This window comes from Nilaparvata lugens, chromosome 6 (assembly GCF_014356525.2).
Source record: "Nilaparvata lugens isolate BPH chromosome 6, ASM1435652v1, whole genome shotgun sequence".
Lineage (NCBI taxonomy): Eukaryota > Metazoa > Arthropoda > Insecta > Hemiptera > Delphacidae > Nilaparvata > Nilaparvata lugens.
The window spans coordinates 12321254-12345465 of NC_052509.1; the positions used below are offsets into that span (position 1 = coordinate 12321254).

General features: G+C 33.6%; 1 protein-coding gene across 1 annotated transcript in view; it reads right to left on the reverse strand.

Moving 5' to 3' along the window:
* LOC120351791 overlaps positions 1-15824 on the reverse strand; it is a 205812-nt gene extending 189988 nt beyond the window's left edge. The window contains exon 1 of the mRNA XM_039430120.1: positions 14824-15824. Within this exon, the coding sequence (XP_039286054.1) occupies positions 14824-15002 (179 nt within the window). The 5' untranslated portion in view covers positions 15003-15824. The remainder of the gene's footprint in view (positions 1-14823) is intronic.
* Positions 15825-24212: the final 8388 nt, after the last annotated feature.

Consider the following 24212-nt stretch of genomic DNA (forward strand, 5'->3'; position numbering starts at 1 on the left):
ATCATATCCTGGGTTTTAGCTCCATCAAGTGCTAAGGGAGGAACATAAACATGATCTCTAACGTTGTTCTTCCCTTATCACTTGATATTGAGAAGCTGAAAACCAAGATAACTGATGCAGTAGCTACAGTCCGAGAAGACATCTTGCGAACAGTCTGGGATGAATTTGGCTACCGTTTAGATGTCGTCCGAGCCTCAAAAGGAGGGTACATAGAACACTTTTTCATCATAAACTTGATACTTCTGTGAGTAATTTAATTTAATATTGGTTTGTTAGTTGAAAAAATATAAATATAACTGTTAAAAATTGAGTGATTGTCTTTGAAACACATTCTTTTTGGTATATTAGGATCTATAGGATCTGTAGCCTACTCTCTCTACAGATTTTCTTTATATTCATCCATAACTTCAATGCATTTCGTCTCAATTTGTAATTTCATGGCAAATAACTGAGAACAAAAAGTTTGTGGTTTTCAGGAAATATTTGTAATTTTTCAAATATGCAAATTTTCATTAAAAAGTTGTGGTTAGGAAGTGTTATAATATGTAGCCTACATGTTAATGATACAGTTATCAATGAATTAGTATTCCAACTTTTTAATAGTGAAGAGTAGGCCAACACCACAGATCTGCTTATGGTAACACTTCTTCTATGAAACAGTAATTTGAAAAATTATCGACTACCAGTAAGGTAATTCTTATGAACTAGTCTAGTTTACTTCATGATTCCCTGAAGGAAACTTATAACTTCTGCCATAATAAGCTAGCAGTGTTGTTAACCTTCCGTCCGCCATATCAAGACATGTCTTCAACATGTTTCTTCAAGCTATAATTTGTGGCATATTGCCATTCAAATATCAAACTTCATAAACTAGTGTTTAATTGAATAAAAACGGTTCGCATACCAAGAAAATTGAGGAAGTTCCTTATGAAGGTTGGAAAATCGGAAATCATTAATTAATGAAGTGTGGATATGATAGGTTATGGTATGAACGTCATTCCTACAGAATGAATAGTTTGTATGTTAAGGTGCTTACAGACTTATGCGCCAAGAACACGCGCATTCTACATTTAATGAGCTGATGTTTGTAATCGATTTGATCACTTGTAATCAGATGATGCACCTTATAATGGTTTGAACTCAAATCATGTGATCTTTTAAAGGTCGAACAGACCTCAAATTCTATCTTCTGAGTTTCTATAAATTTATGGTGTTTGTATCCATTAACATTATTTGATTAACATTGGTGTTGCTATCCTTGTCTATCATTCAGCAAAGCAGATAGCGCTAACCTTCTCTGGCTCCACACTGTTGCCAGATCGTTTACTACAATGTAGAATTATAATCAGTTGACAAAATATTCAATCTCATCTATGAAGATATATTACTTAATTATTGGAACATAGTTGCTATTGACGAATAAAATATGATTGATTATTCTGAACAAGAATGATATTACATCGGCTATATCCTCTATAGAAGGCAGTGACAAGGCAGAGAATCAGCAACACTGTTCGTCCATCTTTCTCCACTGCCATTATAACGTGGATCTCCCTCACTATTAAGAACATTCCGAACTGGCAGCCAACTAATAATTAAAAATAAACTAGAGATATACAAGTTTCTCATGGCAAGTAGTTGAAAGCTAAACTACAAGTCACAATTAGCGAAAGGTTAACAGATTAAAACTGTCATTAAGAAAGAGTTAAGAGTATAAAACTCAACAGAAAACTTCGAAAGAAGTTCACGTTGCTATAGTGAGGTCCAAGTTATAATGGCAGTATTTGATTAACATTGGTGTTTCTATCCTTGTCTATCATTCGGCAAAACAGGTAGTAAAATCCTTCTCTAGCTCCGCACTGTTGCCAGATCATTTACAAGAATGTAGAAGTATAATTAGCTGACAAAATATTCAATCTCAACTATGGAGATGTATTATTCAATCATTGAAACAAATTTTTCCTTGACGAATAAAATTTAATTTATTATTTTTAACAAGAATAAACAGTTAATAGTCTACCACATCAGCTATATCCTCTATAAAAGGCAGTGACAAGGCACAGAATCGGCAACGCTGTCCTCCCATATTTCCCCACTGCCATTTTAACGTGGACCTCCCTCACTATAGTAAAACATTGCTCAACCTTCTCAAATGAAGCGAAAATACTCCAATTAATAAGACGGCTAAGCTTCCTTGCTTACTTTATTACTTTGTGTCTCTAATCTCAGATGAAAAAAGTTTAAAACCAGTTCACAACACTCGTGTTGAAACACTTTAGCGCCGATTTTTTTAGACGCTGTACTTTGAAGCCGCAAAATTTCATAAGAAAAATTACTTAATCTAAGTTTTCGCCATATGAGGGTGTTATTCTATAATGCCAATATCATGTGTGTATATTGTGGGTTGGATATAAATATGTATATAGATTGGGTTACGGTTTGTCAATGATCTTTTTACCATATTTATAAGTGGATGATCCAGTTTTTATGCATAAAATCGAGAATGGAGGATTATCTTATTTCTGGCGCGGTCGGTAAAGTTCATTCTAACACTAACCTACATTATGTTAATATCAACATGGGTATCACATTATTTTTGTCTCAATGCTGGACTCAGCATAAATATCATGTTTTAGTTGCTGATTTCTTCACAATTTGATTAAAGAAAGAGAGCACAATCTTAATGCCGGTTAAATTTTAACCATGATTAACTTCACGAGAACCAATCAGAGAAGCCGTTTTTAAAAACGCTCTCTCTGATTGGTTCTCGTGAAGATAATCACGGTTAAAATTCAATCTGCTTTTGTGCAACCTTGCTTTAAACTTTCTATCTTTTATAGTTTGTTTTCAATTTCTGGATTTTCATTTGAATTGTTATTTATGATTCGATTCAATTGAATTTCATTCAATGATTGCTATAGTGAGGTCCACGTTATAGCGGCAATGGAGGAAGGTAAGAGAGCAACCTTGCCTATCCTTCTATAGAGGATAGATGATATAGGTCTATCTGATGAGATATTATCTGTTTATTCTTGTTTAAAATGATAGCAATATGACTGTTAATCATATACTGTCATAATCACGTGGACCTCACTGAACTGAAAGTGAAACCTTATAGACATAACCCTATTTCGGACTATATTTATCCGGTTATTTATCTTATGATAACCAAATTCAGGAGAGAAATTGATAGTACAGGGTATCAATAGTCTCACTTTCCTGATCTATGTTTTTCTCTAAAATTGAATAAAATAAGAAATATTTGACCGAACGTAGTGAGGTCTATGTTTCAACTCGATTCGCTTTTGTCTGTCTGTATGTAACGCGATTACGGCCAAACGCGTTGATAGAATTCTATGAGATTTGGCAGAAATATTCCTTTTTCAACTGCGCGTCGATGTATACACAAGGTTTTTTGAAATTTTTCATTTTAAGGATAATATGAAAGAAAAGGAATTCCTCCATACTCTTATATCATCCACTTTGAAGATAGGATCAATCAGACTATAGAATTATTCATAATCAATCAGCTGACAAGTGGATTATTCATTAATGATTAATGGGATACAAATTCAAACGTGAACTGAGTTTATTAACATGAGTGAGTTTTTGATCTTGAAGAAAACAAATATTAGTTTTTAAGAGTAAATATTATGATTCAACTGTGAATTGTGATTCAGCTGAATCGACTAGAACAGATGACATCAGATACTTATGGATGAGAAAACTGCGTGAGGTCTACTGCTCACAGTACTACTAGTATCCAAATAATTATGATATCTCAATTTGGGAAAGAAATTATACAAGGATCCAAAGTTTTCCTCTCCCAATCTGTGATTTTTCTCGTAAAATAGAATAAAATCAAAAAATATTGTAATAAGTTCATCAGATCAATACCAAAGTTTCAAAACAAATTTTCCCAAACTTTTTATATTGTTGCAAAACAAAATCAAAATTTCCAGACAGTATATTTGAAATCGATTAAGACTGCACTAAATTCATTCACAAGTCCTTGATCTGTGGTCGATTCTACGCTATTGTAGTATACATATTTACTCTACTATATCATATACATATCATAGTACATATATACTCAATCACAGTACATATACATACTCAACTCCATATTATAATATTGTGTGGACCCACAATAAGTGCGGTATTAGAAAGTGTCTAATGTGTAACGGGCGAGTAGGGCGTTTGAACTTTTTAGCATTGACCTAGAAAAAAGGAGACTCTGCGCATGCGCAATTTATGCCCTGTTATCACCCTAACCCTTCAATTATGGTTGCACTGAGTAATGACTCTATGCTAATCCTCAAGCTCATTGTCTTCGATAGATAGAACTGTCCATATAGATATAAGGGTGAGGATAGTAATGGATTTATGTTGTATGACTGGAATTATCTATAGATATAAAGGTTTCAATGGTGATTGATTGTTGGTGTATGGCTTAAATTATCTATAGATATAAGGGAGGAGATGGCTATGGATTTATGTTGTATGGAAAGAGTTATCTATAGATATAAGGGTATATGAGAGTTGAATGTTGACTGATGGAGAAATGATTTTGTATGTGGGATAGCATTTACAGCAATAATTTTGATTTTGTAGGTGGGATAGCATTTACAGCAATAATTTTGGGATATTAACTTATAATTTTTACTCGGTTGTATATTCATACTTTTTCACTGTTAAAATTAAACTTGAATTTAAAAAAAACACTTTTGAAGTGAAAAGTCTGATGATGACCAACAACAGGTCGAAACGATCGTCACAACAAAAGTAAGTGTATTTTCACTTCAAAAGTGGTTTTTTAAAATTCAAGTTTAATTTATAATTTTTTATAATCAATGATTTTTAATAATTATCTTGTAATTTATTTGTGGTTATTGCAGATGGTCTTTCTTGAAGTCAATTTGTAGCTGTTATTCATTGTTATTTAAAATGTGATATGCTATTTCTGTCATGTTTTGTTTATTGTTTGCATTCATAATAGTTTAGTTTGATTTAATAACTGTAGTATTACAATTATTATTACTATATTGACGTTCACGTTATAATGGCAGTATTCGATGAACATTGGTTTGATATACTTGTCTATCATCCGGCAAAGCAGATAGCGCTATCCTTGTCTATCTCCGCAACTTTGCCAGATCGTTTTCAACAATGTAAAAATATAGTTAACAAAATATTGAATCTGAATTATTAAAATTCATGATTTAATCATAGTATAACATATTCTCTTGTCGAATAAAATAATATATATATATATATATTATTTTTAACCAGAATGAACAGTGAATATTAATCAGATATACCGGTAGCAGCTATCCTCAAGAGAATGTAGTGAATTGGCAATATTGTTCTCCTCTCTTTCTGCACTGCCATTTCTGCTCTTTGTTCTTCTTCCTCTTCCTCTTCACCTTCTTCTCCTTCTTCTTCTTCTTCTCGTGTCTTCTTCTTCTTCTTCTTCTTCTTCTTCTTCTTCTTCTTCTTCTCTTCTTCTTCTTCTTCTCTTCTTCTTCTTCTCGTGTCTTCTTCTTCTTCTTCTTCTTCTTCTTCTTCTTCTTCTTCCTTCAATTCTTCTTCTTCATCTTCTTCTCCAACGAATGACCCATTTATAAAAATATTATGCTCTCATTCAATTTAGTGATGAAACTATTTGATCGAATCTTTGTTGTATGCCTATTTACTCTTCTTTCTTAGATGATATTTCCAATTCATGAAGTTTCATGAAGTTTGTTGAAATAGTCGAAGTTACTGAATTTTAAGTTACTACTGTTGTTAGTTTAAGCGAATACAATGCTGAAATATTACTGTATTACTGTATAAAACTCCTTATGAAACTCCTTCTTCAGCTGACGGCTTAAAAGCCAAGCTTGTGATTTTGTTTGATAATTTTATGCTTGTATTCAATTTTTGTCAATAAATCATTATTCTATTCTATTCTATTCTAGTGATGAAACTAGAGACTGCAGTATTTCACTCTATAGCTTAACTTCATGAAATGCACGGCTCCATAACGGAAGACGGATGTTTCAAAATTATAATACATTAATAATAATTGCTTTCAAGGACGTCTGTGAATGATGATGATGATGATTATGATGATGCTTTCCATTGTTGTGGCTGGAAGTTGGTAGCAGAAGAAGGAGTGGAAGGAGAAGAGGAAGAGAGAGAATAAGAAGAAGAAGAAGAAGAAGAAAAAAGAGAAGACAGGAGAAGAAGATGTAGTGAGAAAGATGAAGAAGCACCATGTCAACCCCTATTTCTCAACCTCCTTCTTCTTCTTCTCCTTCTTCCATTCATCTTCCTCGGCGTCTCTACTTCATCCAGTGCACAATTAGGTCAAGGAACTCTGTCACCTATCCTAAGTAGTGTTGGTATACTCACCTGTTCTCACTACAAGTACCGTAAGTAGATACCAACAACAGTAGTAATATGAACAGGTAGCACGCACTATGGGAGATACCTCTTAACCTCTTCCGGTCTCTTCACATTCTTTTTCTTCCTCTTCTTCTTCTTCTTCTTCGTCTTCTTCTTCTACTACTTCTTCCTCTTCTTCTTCTCCTTCTTCTTCTTCTTCGTCTCCTTCTTCTTCGTTTTCTTCTACTTCTTCTACTTATCTTCTTCTTCTTCGTCTTCTTCGTCTTCTTCTTTGTCTTCTCCTTCTTCGTCTTCTCCTCCTCCACTCCTGCTCATCCTACTCCATCTTTCGAAGTGATCTGAGATGATTGTGAATGAATGAGCATCACTGTTTCATTCATAGATTGGTTAGACTGGTAGAAACACGATTTTTGATAGAGACTTCCGTTATATACAGGTTTTGAAATCATCATTTTTGATGATACAACGGTTTATTGTATGATATCATCATTGTATAATATCATTGATCCTTTAATTCATTATCTTATAATAATTAAAAAGTATTCTCCAGGCTAGGTATCTTTACTCCTCTCATTCGTTATTGATTCATACAATAAGTACATAATTAGAATGATAGGAAGAGAAAAAACATAAGGTAGCCTTGTGCTATTCCTCTTCCAAATTTAGATAAGGTTACACATAGTCTGAAATAGATAATTATTTCCAGCATGAAGCCTGTTTTTTGTATTTTTATTAGAAATTTGTAATCTATTTTCTCTGTGTATCTTTTGTTGAATGGAATCATTGATTGATTTATTGATTTCTCCTTGACAAACGAAATGTAATTGATTATTTAAGACAAGGATGAACAGTTGATATTATTACATCAGATATACAAGTACCAGTTATTCTCTATAGAAGGCATTGACAAGACAGAGGATCGAAAACACTGTTGTCTTTCTCCACTGCCATTATAACGTGGACCTCACTCTAATGAGAAATATTGCCGGTTTGTTTCTGTTTCCGCCTGTGTTTTTGTGAAAGTGGAAACAAGCAAAGCGCATGCGCAGTGATGATTGTCTGTCACGAAATATTATTTACCAGGTAATTACGGGGTTTGACTTGTGAACTCCTGGGAGTGTGAAAAGGCGTTTATAAGGAGTGCGTGCCGTGTAAAGGAGATGCTGGTTGCGTGAGGTGGGCTTTGACTGTTTATCATTGAGCTGTAAGAAGAAGAAGAAGAAGAAGATGGAGGAAAAGAAGAGGATGAAGAAGGAGAAGGAAAAGAGGAAGAAGGAGGAAGGGAAGGAGGAGGAGGAGGAGAAGAAGAAAAAGAAGAAGAAGAACAAGAACAAGAACAAGAACAAGAACAAGGGGAAGAAGTAGGAGAGGAAGGATTGATTGATTGATTGATTGAGTACTTTATTTATGTAGATTACAATTATACTGGCTTATACACTTATATACAATAGCTTACAATACAGCAAAATTATAGATGAATTTACATAATATAGACTAAGAAAATAATTATTAAACTGTATATGATATGAAAAAGCAATTTGAAATATAATAACAACTATAGATAATAATTAAATTGTTATGCATCTACATAAATTGGCGGAGCTTTGGACATATCAATGTCCATTCTTCGGAAAGAATATTAAAAATATTAAAAAAAAAGGAGAAGAAGAAGAAGATGGAGGAAAAGAAGAGGATGAAGAAGGAGAAGGAAAAGAGGAAGAAGGAGGAAGGGAAGGAGGAGGAGGAGGAATAGGTGGAAGAGGAGGAGTAGGAGGAGGAGGAGGAGTAGGAGGAGGAGGAGAAGAAGAAGAAGGAGGAAAATAAAAAGAAGATGACGGAGAAGAAGAAGAAGAAGAAGAAGAGGAAGAGGAGCTGTATGTACCGTATTAATATTGTCATAGCTCTTGTGTTACACTGTATGTGTAGTAATAACCTTTCACTTGTTTTCTACAGAGAAAATTGACAACGATATTGAAGAAAATCTATTTTTGTCAACAACATGAATTATTCACAACTCTGGTGTCAAAGTGTCTTAAGTCTTAAGACTTCCGATCATTCTGTATATTGACGTCATCAAATTCATGCATTGTTTATCTATTTTACATTCCAAAATACACAAATCAAATACATGATCAGAAAAGGACTAACAGGCCTAGCCCAAAACTGTTCCCTATCCGAATTTTGATAGAAGTATGTCCAAAAGGTATATTATGTTGCTTCACTTGAATTAGCAAAAGTTTATGATCATATTTATTTATTTATTAATTTACTGTAAAAAACACTATAATCATAATACAATTATGACATTGGGAGAAGAACTAGGCTGAGTCTGTACTATTTTTCTCCAAAAATTTTGATAAAATGTAAAAAACATTTTGTTGTCCAAAAGTCGAGGTTATGTAATCACACACTGCTTCGTTACTTGATTTTCGGTCCAGAAATGATGATTTGAATATTATTTTGAATTTTGAAGGTTACTCTAAATGAATCACAGAATGTATCACAATAAATTAAAAACTTTACAAATATTGCACTTATTTGAAAAATTTTATCTATAATGAAGTCCACGTTATAATGACAGTGTTTATTTAGCAATGGTATTACTATCCTTGTCTATCATTCAATTAAGGGGATAGCGCTATCACTTCCTCGCTTTGCTCTGTTGTCAAATCGTTTTTGACAATGCAGAAATAATAGCTAATTAACATGATTTTCAATCTATATTATGAAAATACATTGTGAATTCATTGAAAAATATAATTTCTTGCTTGATAAAATACACGAGAATAAACGGTTAATATTACATCAATAAACCTGTATAAGCTACCGTCTATAGAAGGCATTGACAAGATAGAGGATCGGCAACGTTGTTCTCCTATCTCTCTCCACTGTCAATAAAATGAATAAATAAATGTTCATTTCCCAAAAAAACTAAAACTACAACATCAATTACACAAAATATTAGATAAATTACAATATAACATACAATAGTTAGTTACAAAAAATTCTTTTAATGTGTCTTCTACTTGTTGAGTTTTTTCTGTGTGGAAAATATAACGTAGACCTCACTATAATTCATTATACAATATCATCATTCTCAATAGAATATTTTATAAATGTGTTATAAGTTATTAACAAGGCTGCTGATGTTGACATAGTCCCAATGTAATGGGATATTCCCTTCATTCAAACTTTGAAAATAAAATTTCACCAACATTTATCCAGATATAATAAAACAAACAAATAAAACAATTTCAAAAATCCATAGTTCAATTACGTGAACTGAATAATTTAAACTTCAGAACCCATAACCACTCAGGTCTTATGAAAGTGGTCTGAAATCTCCCAATCTTATCTCGGAGAATGTTGGACACTATAGTGAGGTCCACGTTATAATGGCAGTGGAGAAAGATAGGAGAACAACGTTGCCGATCCTCTGTTCTGTCAATGCCTTCTATAGACGGTAGCTAATACAGGTTTATTGATGTAATATCTGTTCATCCTTGTTTAACATAATTATTTTTCAATAATTTCATAATGAATTTTCATAATTGAGATGAAAATATTTTGTTATTATTAGTTCCACATTGTTGAAAGACGTTCAGGCAACAGAGCAGAGCGAGAAAGAGAAAGCGCTCTCCGCTTTGTTGAATGATAGACAAGGATAGCAACACCATTGCTAAACAAACACTGCCATTATAACGTGGACCTCACCATAACTTTATTGCATTGCTAATTTCAGATAAAGTTTATTACATTTTCATAGTGCTGTCTTTTATTCGCTATAATTCCAAGTATTTGTTTTAGGTCAGATTACTTACAAGTAGGAGGAATCTTGTTATCTCAACATTTTACATTAGCAAATGGGTTAATTTCAGGTGGAACGACTTTAGAATGCTTATTGACTGTTACGAAAAAAGTACCATAACTTTGAAGTTCCAGTTTTTTATTTCGTCGTCAAGTGAGACCTACAAATTCCCCTAATTTCTCACACAACTCTGGTTGAATCAGTTTTTAACTGAAATATTATAAAACAAAGCTTGGGAGATATAATTTACCGAACGTAGTGAGGTCTATTTTTCAACTAGATTTGCTTTCGTCTGTCTGTAACGCGATTACGGCCAAACACGTTGATAGAATTCGTTGAGATTTGGCAGGAATATTCCTTTTACAACCGCGCGTCGATGTATACATAAGGTTTTTCGAAATTTTGCATTTTAAGGATGATATAAAGGAAAAGGAATTCCTCCATACTCTGATATCACTATATATATCATCTACTTTGAAGATATAGGATCAATTAGACAATCAATCAATTAGCTGACAGTGGATTATTCATTGCATGCATTACACAGATGTCTGGCCGTGTCTGACAAGGTAAGTGAATTTTGGATCTTGGAGAAAATAAATAACACTTTTTTAGAGTAAATTAATATTCAACTGTGAATTGTGATTCAACTGAATCAACTAGAACAGGTGACATCAGATACTTGTAGATGAGAAAACTGCGTGAGGTCTACTGTTCACAGAACTACTAGTAAGATATCTGTATGGACAATCTTATTGGATCTGTGGATTTTTATCAATTGCTGTAATGAATTTCTTAATCTTTAATCAGCTGCAGGATTCAATTTAACCTTTCTAGTTGTTGATATTGATTCAAACTCTTAGCAACTAGTAGTTCTGTGAACAATATACCTCACACAGTTTTCTCATCCACAATTATCTGGTCTCACCTGTTCACTGGCTTCTCCAGACTTCTGTGTAATGCATGCAATGAATAATCCACTTGTTAGCTGATTGGTTGTGAATAATTCTATAGTCTGATTGATCCTATCTTTAGAGTAGATGATATATAAGTGATATCGGAGATTGGAAGGAATTCCTTTTCCTTTCATATCATCTTCAAATGCAAATTTTCAAAATACCTTGTGTAAACATCGACGCGCAGTTGAAAAAGGAATATTCATGCCAAATCTCTATCAACGAGTTTGGCCGTGAATTTTTGGCCATTACATTCATAACTAGTAGTTCTGTGAACAGTAGACCTCACGCAGTTTTCTCATCCACAAGTATCTGATGTCACCTGTTCTAGTTGATTTAGTTGAATTACAATTCACAGTTGAATTATAATTTACTCTTGAAAACTGTTATTTGTTTTCTCCAACGTCAAAAACTCACCTATGTTAATATAAACTCAGCTCACGTTTGAATTCGCATCCTATATGATAATTTCTCCAGTTCCCTGATAATCTTTCCATCTGATAAAAATATTTCTCAACTTTTTTAAAATTATTTTTCTCAATCAAGAATATTATAATTCTTCAGCATTACTTAGTTCATTTTTTATTTTATTTTCAATCACCTATTAAATTGGGTTTTCAAATGTGAGAATATTGATACTGATTGGCACGCATTATAAAAAATATTGAAATCCTACCTTATAGAAATAGACAAGGCTACACATCTGCGTAATGCATGCATTGAATATTCCACTTGTCAGCTGATTTATTATAAATAATTCTATAGTCTGATTAATCCTATCTTCACAGTAGATGATATCAGAGGTTGATGAGAATTCCTTTCCCTTTCATACCATCCTTAAAATTCAAAAGTTCAAAAACTTTTTTGTATAGATCGACGTGCAGTTGAAAAAGGAGTATTCTTGCCAAATCTCATCGAATTCTATCAACGTGTTTGGCCGTAAAGGCGTTACATGCAGACAGACCAAAGAAAATCCGAGTTGAAACATAGACCTCACTAAGTTCGGTCAAATACTTACAAACAGACAAAAAAAATCCGAGTTGAAACATAGACCTCACTACGTTCGGTCAATGAAGACAGTGAAAAGGTAAAGAAGTGAAGACAGTAAAAAAACAAGTGAAAAAGTAAAGAAAAAAATCAATTCCACATCTGACTCTAGACCTCAATGAAGGCAATCAACCACAAGTCTCTGCGATCTTGGGTGTGGCCTCTGTGTAAGAAGAAAAGAGAGAGAGAGAAAGGAAAATAGAGTCTGGGTGTCTGACCAAGAGAGAGAAAGTGACTAGAAAAAGACAGAGTATACTTGTAGTAGGCAGCCTAGCGGTTCTCAATGATATATCTAGTCCACTCTCATTTCAAATTTACCGTGGGAAATACTTTTAGAGTAGACGACCGGTATAGACTAGACTACGTATACCATACTTGACTATATCATAACTATACCGGTATACCGCCAATATGGATGTTAAAGTTATCAGGTGTTATGTTGTCTGGTAGGTTATGCTATAGCTCGGAAATAGTAGTTTGTATTGGTCAGTGTCATTCTTGAGTTTCAAACCTCACTAGTCCAATAAATCACTCTACATAGATATATTTCGTGTTATAAGTAAGGGAGAGGAGTATTATTTGTATAGTTATAGAGTAGATAGAGCTTTGAACAGGTAATATATTATTACGTGCAGTAGGAAGTGTAATCTAACCATGTACTTGAATAAGAGATACTGATTTTTTAGGATGGATCAGTGTTTCATGTATCTGAATGCAATATAAAGACAGTAATCGGCTTGAGTTAACAAAAAATTGTCTTGTAATTTGGAACATAAAACAGCCTATGCCATGGGATATTTTCTTAATTGAAAGAATAAAACGTTGATATTGTCAATACCACTATATTCATTCAAAAATTAATTCAGATTACATAACCAGGTTTCATGGGAACACCTACCACATCTTCAGCTGAACTGATGTGTTTGTTATTGTTGAAGGAACTGGAAATTCAATTTTAGGTTATGTGTTGGAGTTGTGAAATTTTGTTTTGTGTTGGGAATATTTTCTTATGCTATCTTTTCTCCTAAGTAATACTTTATCGATTGATTAGAGCTGACACTAGTACAATAGCAGTTGCCGTGATTTTTAATATTTCAACATAGAAAATCATGATTTGAAGTTGAAATATGATAGAGGAATTAGTGAAGAGACAATGGGCTTTTCCCAAATTTGACGAGGTAAGACCAAGAGACTTGTCTCATTACATAATTATATTGAGTTATTTGCTATGAAGAGATAATTGGATAAGATGTTTCAATTTGACTAAACTGAGAAGTAACAAAATGAAAATCTAGTTTGTTCAATTTTGAGAGAAGAGTGTTTTTCAAGCTTCAGTGGATCCATATTAAGAATGAACATATATTTTTATGAATTAATTAAAGAGTTGACATGACAGGGAATAAGAAAAAAGAAGAGACATTCAGAGAAGACAAATTATAAAAGTAATATCGAATTCGGTAGTAGAACAATTTGCAAACACAGAAAAAAATTAAAAAGATTTTATCGAATTTGGTAGAAGTTCGAATTTAGCACAGTTTAGTGAGAGACATTTCATCATCACGCCACGACCTGTGATCCACACAATTTCAGCGCATGCGCATTATTATTTAACGTGACACAAGTCACGCCAGGCTACATGCTCATGTGCTGGATTCATTTGAAAATGTCACAATTCCGTACAAATGGCTAAAACACGTCCCATTTAACTAATACTGAACGGTCGCAGTAGATCCCATTTCAAATGTCATCACAGCATCTCTAGTTCGTGTCTCCAAAGCTGGATCAGAATCTATAGTGAGGTCCACGTTATAATGGCAGTGGAGGAAGACAGGAGAACAACGTTGCCGATCCTCTGTCTTGTCAATGCCTCCTATAGACGGTAGCTGGTACAGGTTTATTGTTGTAATATTAAATGTTCATTCTCGTTTAAAATAATCAATATTATATTCTATTAAGCAACAACTTATATTCTTCAATAATCTCATAATTAATATGAAATATTTTGTTAATTAATTATGAATTCTACATAGTTGAAAGACGATCTGGCAACAGAGCAAAGCGAGAAAGAGATAGCGCTATCCGCTTTATTGAATGATACACAAGGAAAGCAATACCATTGCTAATCAAACATTGCTATTATAACGTGGACCTCACTATAGTTATAATTTCTGATCTATAATGAGGTCCACGTTATAATGGCATTGCTGCCTCAAAAACATAATCTGCTTCGTGGACTGGAACTTCGACTAATAAACCCTCGAAAATTCCCTGAAAACTGCTTGTAAATCCTCATAAATTCCCCGAAAAATCCCCAAAAACATAATCTGTTTCGTGGACTTGAACTTCAAAAACATAAACCTTCGAAAATTTCCTAAAAACGACTAGTGAATCCTCATAAATTCCCTGAAAACGGCTAGTGAATTCTCAAAAATTCCTCGAAAAATCCCCAAAAACCTAATCTTCTTCGTGGATTTGAACATCGAAAACTCACATCTCCATAAATTCCCTGAAAACGGCTTGTGAATCCTCAAAAAATCCCCAAAAAAGTTGATAATTTGCCAAAACTTCCCAAAATACATTGAAGATTTCCCAAAAACCAGTAAAAAATTTCCCAAAACTCACCTGCTTCGTGATCCTCGACCGGTGAAATTCCTGCTGGGAGCAGAAGGTGTGACAGTGACCGGCTGCGCAGTAGTGCTCCTAATTGAACCGCTATTGCGCACCGACCTTGAAGCAGCGAGTCCTTCGAGACACCCCGGTCCCACCACCCCCATCCAAAGCACCACAAATTGCACCCACATTTTCGCGACCACAACACAGTTTCAGAACTCCACGTTTCAGTCACGAAAACCTACCACGAATATCCAATTAGTCGAGAAATGTCTCGAGACACACGTGTGTACCTGATACCGTCACGAACTACAAGAAAACTGTGATAAATTTAAGATAAATCAATGTTAAAACAATTGAAAACCTGGGAATATCGTCGCGAAAAAGAGAGATACCTGTTAAATATATGGGAAATCGGTGTTAAAACAATTGGAAACCTTGGAAAAACTTGCTGAATCAAAGATAAAGTTTTCGGGTAATCAGAGCGAAAAACTGAACAAAGTTTTTTCGCCAAATATGTTAAACTTCTGAAACTCTCAACAAAAACTGCAAAAATGATAAAGTTTCTCGAAGATGTTAAACTTTTGAAACTTTCAACTAAAACTGTCAAATTGGAAAAGTTTGACGAAGCACCAAAGATTTTGAACTTCTGAAATTTCAAGAGAAAACTGTCAAATCGTTTCTCAAAGATCCACAGATAGTCAACACTGTTCAACCACTATATGAGCATTAGTTGTTAACGTAAAATCCGTGATTGAAATTTAGTTCAAATTAGTTTCCAAACACCAAAAAATTTCGGTGAATGAAATACACCCCTTCTCTAAGACCTCCACAGATAAATTCTAGAGATTTAGTCTCAACTCACTGTAGGAAAATATTAACTGAAGTAATATATTCACAGTATGGTAGACTGATAAATTCACGAAATATTATCCGAAAATATTCTCGAAGAACGCACTCCACGTTTTACAACGTTTACAGCTCTGTAACCAAAGCGGGACTGATCTGTGTAAGAAGCTGTAATCGCAAGGACCTTGTCGTTCCCCCTTCCAAGGTGAGCTTCCTCTGCACTTCTTGCACGGTGAGCTTCCTCTGAGCACCGGACTGCTTTCACTCTCAATGGGTGGAAGGGCAACCCCTGGAGAATGTATTTTGCACTGGACAAGAATGGATATGATACTGGAGAATGTCATTTCAGCTGGAATAGAATTATTGTAGGCCTAATACTGGAGTCAGAACTGCAGTGATAACCCACAAGGTAGAAAAGATCGTCTTTTTCTGTGGATAAGCTAAGTAAAAACACAGATCTAACCTAGATCCAATCCAAGTATATACTATTCTTGGATCTATAGTGAAGTCCACGTTATAATGGCAGTGTTTGATCAGCAATGGTATTACTTTCCTTGTCTATCATTCAACAAAGCGGATAGCGCTATCTCATTCTCGATTTACTCTGTTGCCAGATTGCCTTTTAACAATGTAGAATTGATGATTGATTAACAAAATATTCCATCTTAACTAAACAAATTAATTATTAAATTATTGAAAAATATTATTTTTGACTTTATAAAATATAATTGATTATTTTGAACGAGAATGAACAGTTAATATTACATCAATATGAACCTGTATCAGCTACCGTCTATAGAAGGTATTGACAAGACAGAGGTTCGGTAACGTTGTTCTCTTATCTTTCTCCACTGCCGTTTAACGTTGAATTCACTATAGATCTAATCTAGGAATAGATCATATCTACTTAGTTTATGGTAGGACTATAGGTAAAAGATGACATAAGTAGATGTCCCACGGTATAGGTCGTTTATGTTCCAAATTTCAAGCCGATTTTTGTTAACTCAAGCTGATTACTGTCGACTATTGTCTATTATTTTGGCCCTATGACAAGTGTAAGAACGGCACAGTATGAAAGACTACCAGTGTCACATAGCTTCACCAAAAATAACTACTAGAACTATCGGCTTCAGTTAACAATGAAATTTTGAGCATGAACACCATATACCATGAGATATCCTCTTATGCTATATTTTTTCTATGAAAGAGCTCACTTTTGAAATTCATGTGAAATACCTATAGTGAGGTCCACGTTATAATGGCTGAGGATGATAGATGATACCAGTATATCTTTCGGCGTTTTGAGACGAGTCATCTGGGCAGGTAGTTCTCCCATTGGCCGATTATCAGCTGATTCCCGAATGCCAACCCAATCAGCCAATCGTGAAGCTTCCTGCCAAACCGACTCGTTTGAAAACGCCCACAGTTATCAGCTAACCTCTATAGAACGCAGAGAATTTGCAACGCTGTTCTCTTGTCTTTCTCCACTGCCATTATATGCAATGAGAAAAATTATTATTATTTTAAATATAAATCCGAAATTTCTTGTTTTTGAGTGTTTCACTGGAAATTGGACTCAAATTCGAAAGTGAATGAAACATGACCTATTTTTGGACATTTGGACTAGTGTATGAATCAAAATTCGGGGAAGGAACAGTTTTGGGCTGTGCCTGTTAGTCCTACCCCAATAATTACAGGGCCGGTTTCCGAGCTCGGGATTTAGCTAAGTTCTAGACTTTAAACAGCTGGAGTAGAGAAATTGGCTTTCTGAAACGGGGCGTAGTCGTAGTCATAGTCAAAGTCATGTTTAAATTAAATTTCGAAAGAACTGGAGAATTGAACACAAAATAAAATAAAGAGAAAATAATGTAAAGTTTCAGCTATTTTGATTACGCCTCGTTTCGGAAAGCCAATTTTCTGACTCCAGCTGTGTAAGGTCTTTACTTAGCTGAATCCCGAGCTCGGAGACTGGCCCTTGATTTGTGATCATTGAATAAATAAATATATTATTATTATTTCCCAATCCTGTGCTTTGTATTGCTAATTACTCTATGTCATGAAATATGTTACAATAATTACAAATCTGTGAATTCATTCTATTGAAACATATTCAGTTATGGAATAATATCACATTATATTGCAATTTGAAACAATGGATTCACAGCTCAGACTGCTTTGTTCATTGTGCTGATAATTTGGTAATGTTCACCGGCTCATTGCAATCTTAAATAATTAACGTCATATCAAGATGTTGACATGATTTCTTACAATGAACAGGCAAAGCTGAGAAAAACATGCACTGATTCTATATAATATCTATATGAAATATGGATATGGATATATGCAATATAGATATTATATTATTATAATATCCAGAGTTATAATATTTCAGCGTTAACTCAAGCCGATAGTACCAGTAGTTCTTTTCTTCCTCCATTCCTTCTTTTTCTTCTTCTTCTGCAGTCTTCTTCTTCTTCTTCCTCTTCTTCTATCGTTCACAATACAGCATTCTGCGATCGTGAACAATAAATCATCTAATCACTATGTAGTTGATAATTATTTTCTTTGCATAATTCTATTCAATTATGCAGAACGTGTGATGGTAATTGATAAGTTCATTACAGTCATGTAGGAAGTGTTCAGGCAAGAATCCAATATATTTTATGATGCGTGCCCATCAGTATCAATATTCTCACATTTGAAAAACCAATTTGATAGGTGATTGAAAATAAAATGAAAAATGATTAAACGAACTGAATAATGCTGAAGAAATTATAATATTCTCGATTGAAAAATTAATTTTAAAATAGTTGAAAAATATTTTTATAAGATGGGAAGATTATCACGGAACTGGATGAATTATCATATGGGATACAAATTCAAACGTGAACTGAGTTTATTAACATAAGTGAGTCTTTGATCTTGGAGAATACAAATAACAGTTTTGAAGAGTAAACTATTATTCAACTGTCAATTTGTAATTCAACTAGAACAGGTGACATCAGATACTTGTGGATGATAAAACTGCGTGAGGTCTACTGTTCACAGAACTACTAGTAGTTCTACTAACATATAGTATGGACATTTTATAATATTACGAGATTGGAAAAAGAAGAATATACATGCTAAAAGAGAACTTCAAACCCTTAAAAACCATCCTTGAAGTTGAAATATCGCAAAAAGATTTTTTAATGGGCACCTAGGACCTATGATAAAGAAGTTTATACTAAGTACTCCAAGTTTTCTTGCAATCCATTCAGTAGTTTTTCAGAAATCGTGATCAGTGAGTGAGTGAGTAAGTAGTCAGTGAGTCTGAAAATTTTATAAGTATGGATTTCATATGAATGTTCGAGCCAATTTGAATAAAGAACTATTTCCTACAGGTACTTTGGAAAGTGACCATTTCTGCACTGATTGCAGGCCGCAAAGAATCACTTTTTCGCTCTAGTGCGCAAAGTATTACTTTGCGTACTCTTAATACTCAAGAGAATTATCTTGCAGCCATCCCAATCAGCTGTTGACATTGTTGGCATGTATTTTGTATGCGAATTTCTGTCGTCCAGTTTCAAATGGGGACAAGTCCAAAATTTGAAATTTTCCAGAAAACATGAAAAACTACTGTATGCTTTGAAAATGTGACATGTAATTGAGGTTTCTTTCAAAAAATAGTTAAAAAAATACTATAATCGTTCTATATGTTCAATAAAATCATGTGAAAATATTCTCCATGCAAATAAACAATTAAGTATGGACATATCCCCTTCTGCAACCGTTCCAGGGACATGTCCCCTTATGCAGCAGTTATGCTTCTCATACTCACTATCGAGTAGACACACATTTTTATTTATGAGGTGTAAGTAGTAATAACAATCTCATTCCATTGCAGAGTTTTATTGGTATGATTATTAGTATATTATTTAAAAATAGAGAAAGTTTGTTAAAAAAAAGTTTTTAGCAATAATTAGCTAGAAAGAACTGTCAGTTTGGAAACAAAAAATGATTAAACAACATCTTTGTCAACTTCAATTATTTCTTCATTGTCATCCCCATCAATACCACCCTGCACATGATTATTGTTTTCATCAATTACAGATTTAAAATATTGGAGATGTTCCAAAATTCTCCAGTCTTGACCAAAATGAGCTTGAAGCAAGTTGTCCACATCATTTTTCTTCTCTCTTGAGATAGTGACACCATCATTTATTATCCTTGGTTCTAAACGTAAGGGTTTTCCACGCTTGCATAATGATAAAGGATTTCCCATACACAATCATGCGTTCACATCACATAAACAAATTTAGAAACATATGTATCCTGTTTACTCATGACACCAATCTCAGATAAAAATGTATAAATTTTTAATCTCAATCATCAATTGTTTATATTAATTTTATGAACTTTCAAATATAAATATAGACTTATCCCATTTTTGAATGATTATTAAAGCCCAGTTAAAACATTATCTTCATAATTTGCCACTGGACATACACCGTTTTGCAACAGCTTGTTGTGTTTTCGGACATGTCCCATATTACTGCAGTATAGCAGCTGGACATATCCCAGTATGCATCATTTTACGATTCTGCTATTGAATTCTGAACAGACTTGCTACGTTTTGCAAAAGTTTGAACATGCTATACGATAGAGCTCTGAAAGTAGAATATAATGGCGGAGTGAAAACAAAATAAAAAAATTTTGACTTGTCCCCTTTTGAAACTGGACGACAGATTTATTCAATCTATATTTTTTCTGATTTTCAAATAAATAAAAATGAGAACTCATTAAATTATACATGTTGAATATTATTAATTATTCATTGTTTCATATAATATTTTTTTCATTCATAAATTGATTGATTGAGAAATTATTTAGAAATTAAGATTTACTGAAAATTATTCAAATTTCTAAATTAATTTAATTTGCAATTTGAATAAATTATCGATTAATTATTTTCAATTGGATTATCAAGTTAAAATAAATTACGGTTGTTATATTAATAATTTATAAAATAAATTAATAACAAAATTATTCAGACAAACATTTGAAAAATTTCAGTCATCATTTTACCCATAATCAACCACTTTTCATATTCAATGGTAACTGTAGGAAAAATTTTATGTGAAATACGTGCGCAAAGTTCGTTTGCTGCACTCAAGAAACCATTATTCCACACTCGCCTATGGCTCGTGCGTTAACGTTTCTTTTGGTGCAGCAAACTGTCACTTTGCGCACTAGTTGCACAAATCACTATTGTAGTTGTTAATTAGTAATATTGTAATTCTGTTGAATTGAGAAGTTATTTATCAAATCATTATTAGTAATCAATTATTTATCAGTAAATTCATTTTTTATAAGTTCATCAGTGATTTATCATCAGTTTCATATAAATATTCCAACCAATTTAAATAGTGAACTCAAATAATAATATTTATAAGGTATTCTACTTCAAGCTTGTCTGGTCTGAGGTCTGGTCTTGAAGTGTGTAGGGGGCTTAAACAAGAGAAATTCTTGCTTTTTTGCAACTGTCAAGAGAGAAATAATAATTTTTCCTCTTCAACTTTCAAGAGAGAATCGATTCTGTTTGAAGAAAACAAATTCATCTTGTTTTCTGAAAAGTCTCCGTCCCTATTAACTGTGATTCAAGCTGCATGCCCTTCCTTTCAACACATTGCATGCCTTCTATATTCCTCCATTTTTGTTGCTAAATGAAGGCATTTCAACACTAGTTAAGAAACCAGCGATAAGGCACCCATGAGAAAATGAAGAGTTGAACATTTGTGATGAATTGCATTCAATCTTCTCCTTCTTCTTCTTTTTCTTCTTCTCCATCTTCTTCTTTTTCATCTTTTAAGGATGAAAAATGGAGGCGAGAAATGAAACAACACACAATTTACAAAGTTGTGTTCATTCATTATTGTTTTACTCAACTTGCACGTTATATCTATATATGCATCTCAATATCTGTATAGTGAGAAATTATATATACACAGTGAATCTTTCGTAAGGTACACAGTTTTGTCTCTCTCTATCACACCATCCATCTCATTTTATCTCTCTCTCTCTTTCTCTTATCACCAACCGCTGAAATCCTAATTGAATTACTCTCATTAACCAAGTCCATTGTCTTTTTTCTGTCGTCGCGTTCTTTTAATTAGTTATTTTTTCTCAATCATAGAGTGAGATGCTTTTTTCAACATGGTAGTGAGCAATGTTGAAATATGACCGAATAATTCAAGGCCATGTTGAAGGGTCAGCTGTGTTGAAATAGCTCAGGTTTCTCTCATGATGGAGAAATGGTTCACACAGGATTTTGTCATGGAGTTTTGAAGTTTTGAGTTTTAACTTTATAGTGAGGTTCACGTTATAATGGCAGTGTTTGATTAGCAATGCCATTGCTATCCTTGTTTATCATTCAACAAAGCGGATAGCGCTATCTCTCTCTCGCTTCGCTCTGTTGCTAGATCGCCTTTCAAGAATGAAGAATTGAATATTAATAAACAAATGTTTAATCTTAATATTATGTAATTATTTAAAAATATAATCTTCAAATCAATGCTTTTGGAAACACAAGACAATAAATGCATTACAATAAATTAATAAACACAACAATAAATTATATTTCAAACAAGAATGAACAGCTTTGATATTACATCAATAAACCTGTATCAGCTACCGTCCATAGAAGGCATTGGCAAGACAGAGGATCGGCAACGTTGATCTATCCTTCTTCACTGCCATTATAACGTGGACCTCACTATAGCGTTATCCTTTTCTGGCTCAACAACAAGTTGCCAGATTGTTTCTTAACAATGTCGGTGATACCAATTGAACAAAATATCCAATTTCGATTATAAAAAAATATTATTCAATCAGGGGAACAATAGTTATTTGGAAATAAGATTTTAATAAATGTTTTCAAGATTAGGAGTAACTGTTTCATTCCATGTCCTACCTCAAATTTTCTTTATACCAGATGATAGTGAGAACTGAGGAAAGCAAGATAACTCATCAGAGTATTTTTTATGTAGAACAAAAGCATTTCTATCCTACATCAGGACGGGATAGAGCTCACACTTGAATTACGTCAAATACTGTAGAGTGAATATTAATATCACTTGAATTAATAAAATAGAATACTTTTTGTAAAACCGTAATGCCATACCGACCAAACAACGCGAAAGCTGAACCACTACACTACCAAATGAAATTTCGTAGAGCCAACTATAATATTTACATCAACTAGATATTCTACTTATGATAGAGAAAGAGAACAGGAGAGTAATAATTAGGCAGAGAGTGAATCGTTAGTTCTTTTTTATTTCTGATTTCTGAAGTCTTTTCAAAGTTCAGAATGCAATTCAAGGGAATGCCATCAGCACTATTGCAAATATTGCGCCGTCTAGACTGGTAACTATTGTGGTGCTGTGTAAACAGAAACAAGTGTAGAGACATAACAACCGATCAACAACCATTCTGCCAATTATGCGAACTGATAATTCTATTAAGCCAGTACAGAGTACACAGTACACAGTACAGAGCCTGTAGAATAAATTAGTCAAACACTTAGAACAATAAATTAGTTATAAAAACTCATATTCATCACCGTAAATGAATTCCATATTATTGAACTGTTTTTGGAAAAATATGATTCAAAATTTCAGGTTTACAATCCCGAAAATCCCAGGATTGACGCTGAAAAATCCCGGGATGGTTAGGTATCAAAAGGGACCGGATCCCGGGATTGACATCCCTGCAGATGACGAAATTAATATCTGTTTTTCCAAGGATGAATAAATGTTATCCTTTTCATGTCCTTCAGCGAGTTTTCCCAGGGATGAGGTCTAGTTGAATCGAATTTTTATATCTAAACCTACTATGTTCCAAATTTCGTGAAAATCAGAGCCGTTTTCGAGATCCGTTGGACATACATAACCAGAAAACCAGATAACCATTATACAGAAATTGCTCGCTCAATATAATAGGATAATATCAGTATTTATTTTCCTCTGTAGAAGGCAGTGGAGAATCGGCAACGCTGTGCACCTATCTTTATCCACTGTCGTTATAACGACACACTTATAATGACCTCACTATATTATTATACTCTCTTCCAACAGGTACGGAAACAGAACCGCTCAATCAACTTCATTCAAGACAGAAAAAAATGTTAAAGTTGAAATATCAAAGTGTCAGTTTTTCCTTGAAAAGAAATGCAATAAATTGATTGAAATGCTCTGTGAAAGTTGTCCGCAGTTACCGAAGAATGGAGGAGAAGAAGGAGAAGAAGTAGAGGAAGAAGAAGAAGAAGGAGAATAAGAAGAAGAAGGAGAAGGAGAAGAAGAAGAGGAGAAGGAGAAGAAGTAGTCGTAGACGGAGAAGAATGACAATAAGGAGATGAAGTGGAGGAAGAAAAAGAAGAAGAAGAAGGAGATGAAGATTGCTGCTGAAATGTTGCTGACATTTCAACTTTTATGATTTATGGTCTCACTTGTGCTTTCCCGTTTTATGGTCGCGGCGTTGCAACTATCTGTTTTGTAGAGCTATTATTTGTA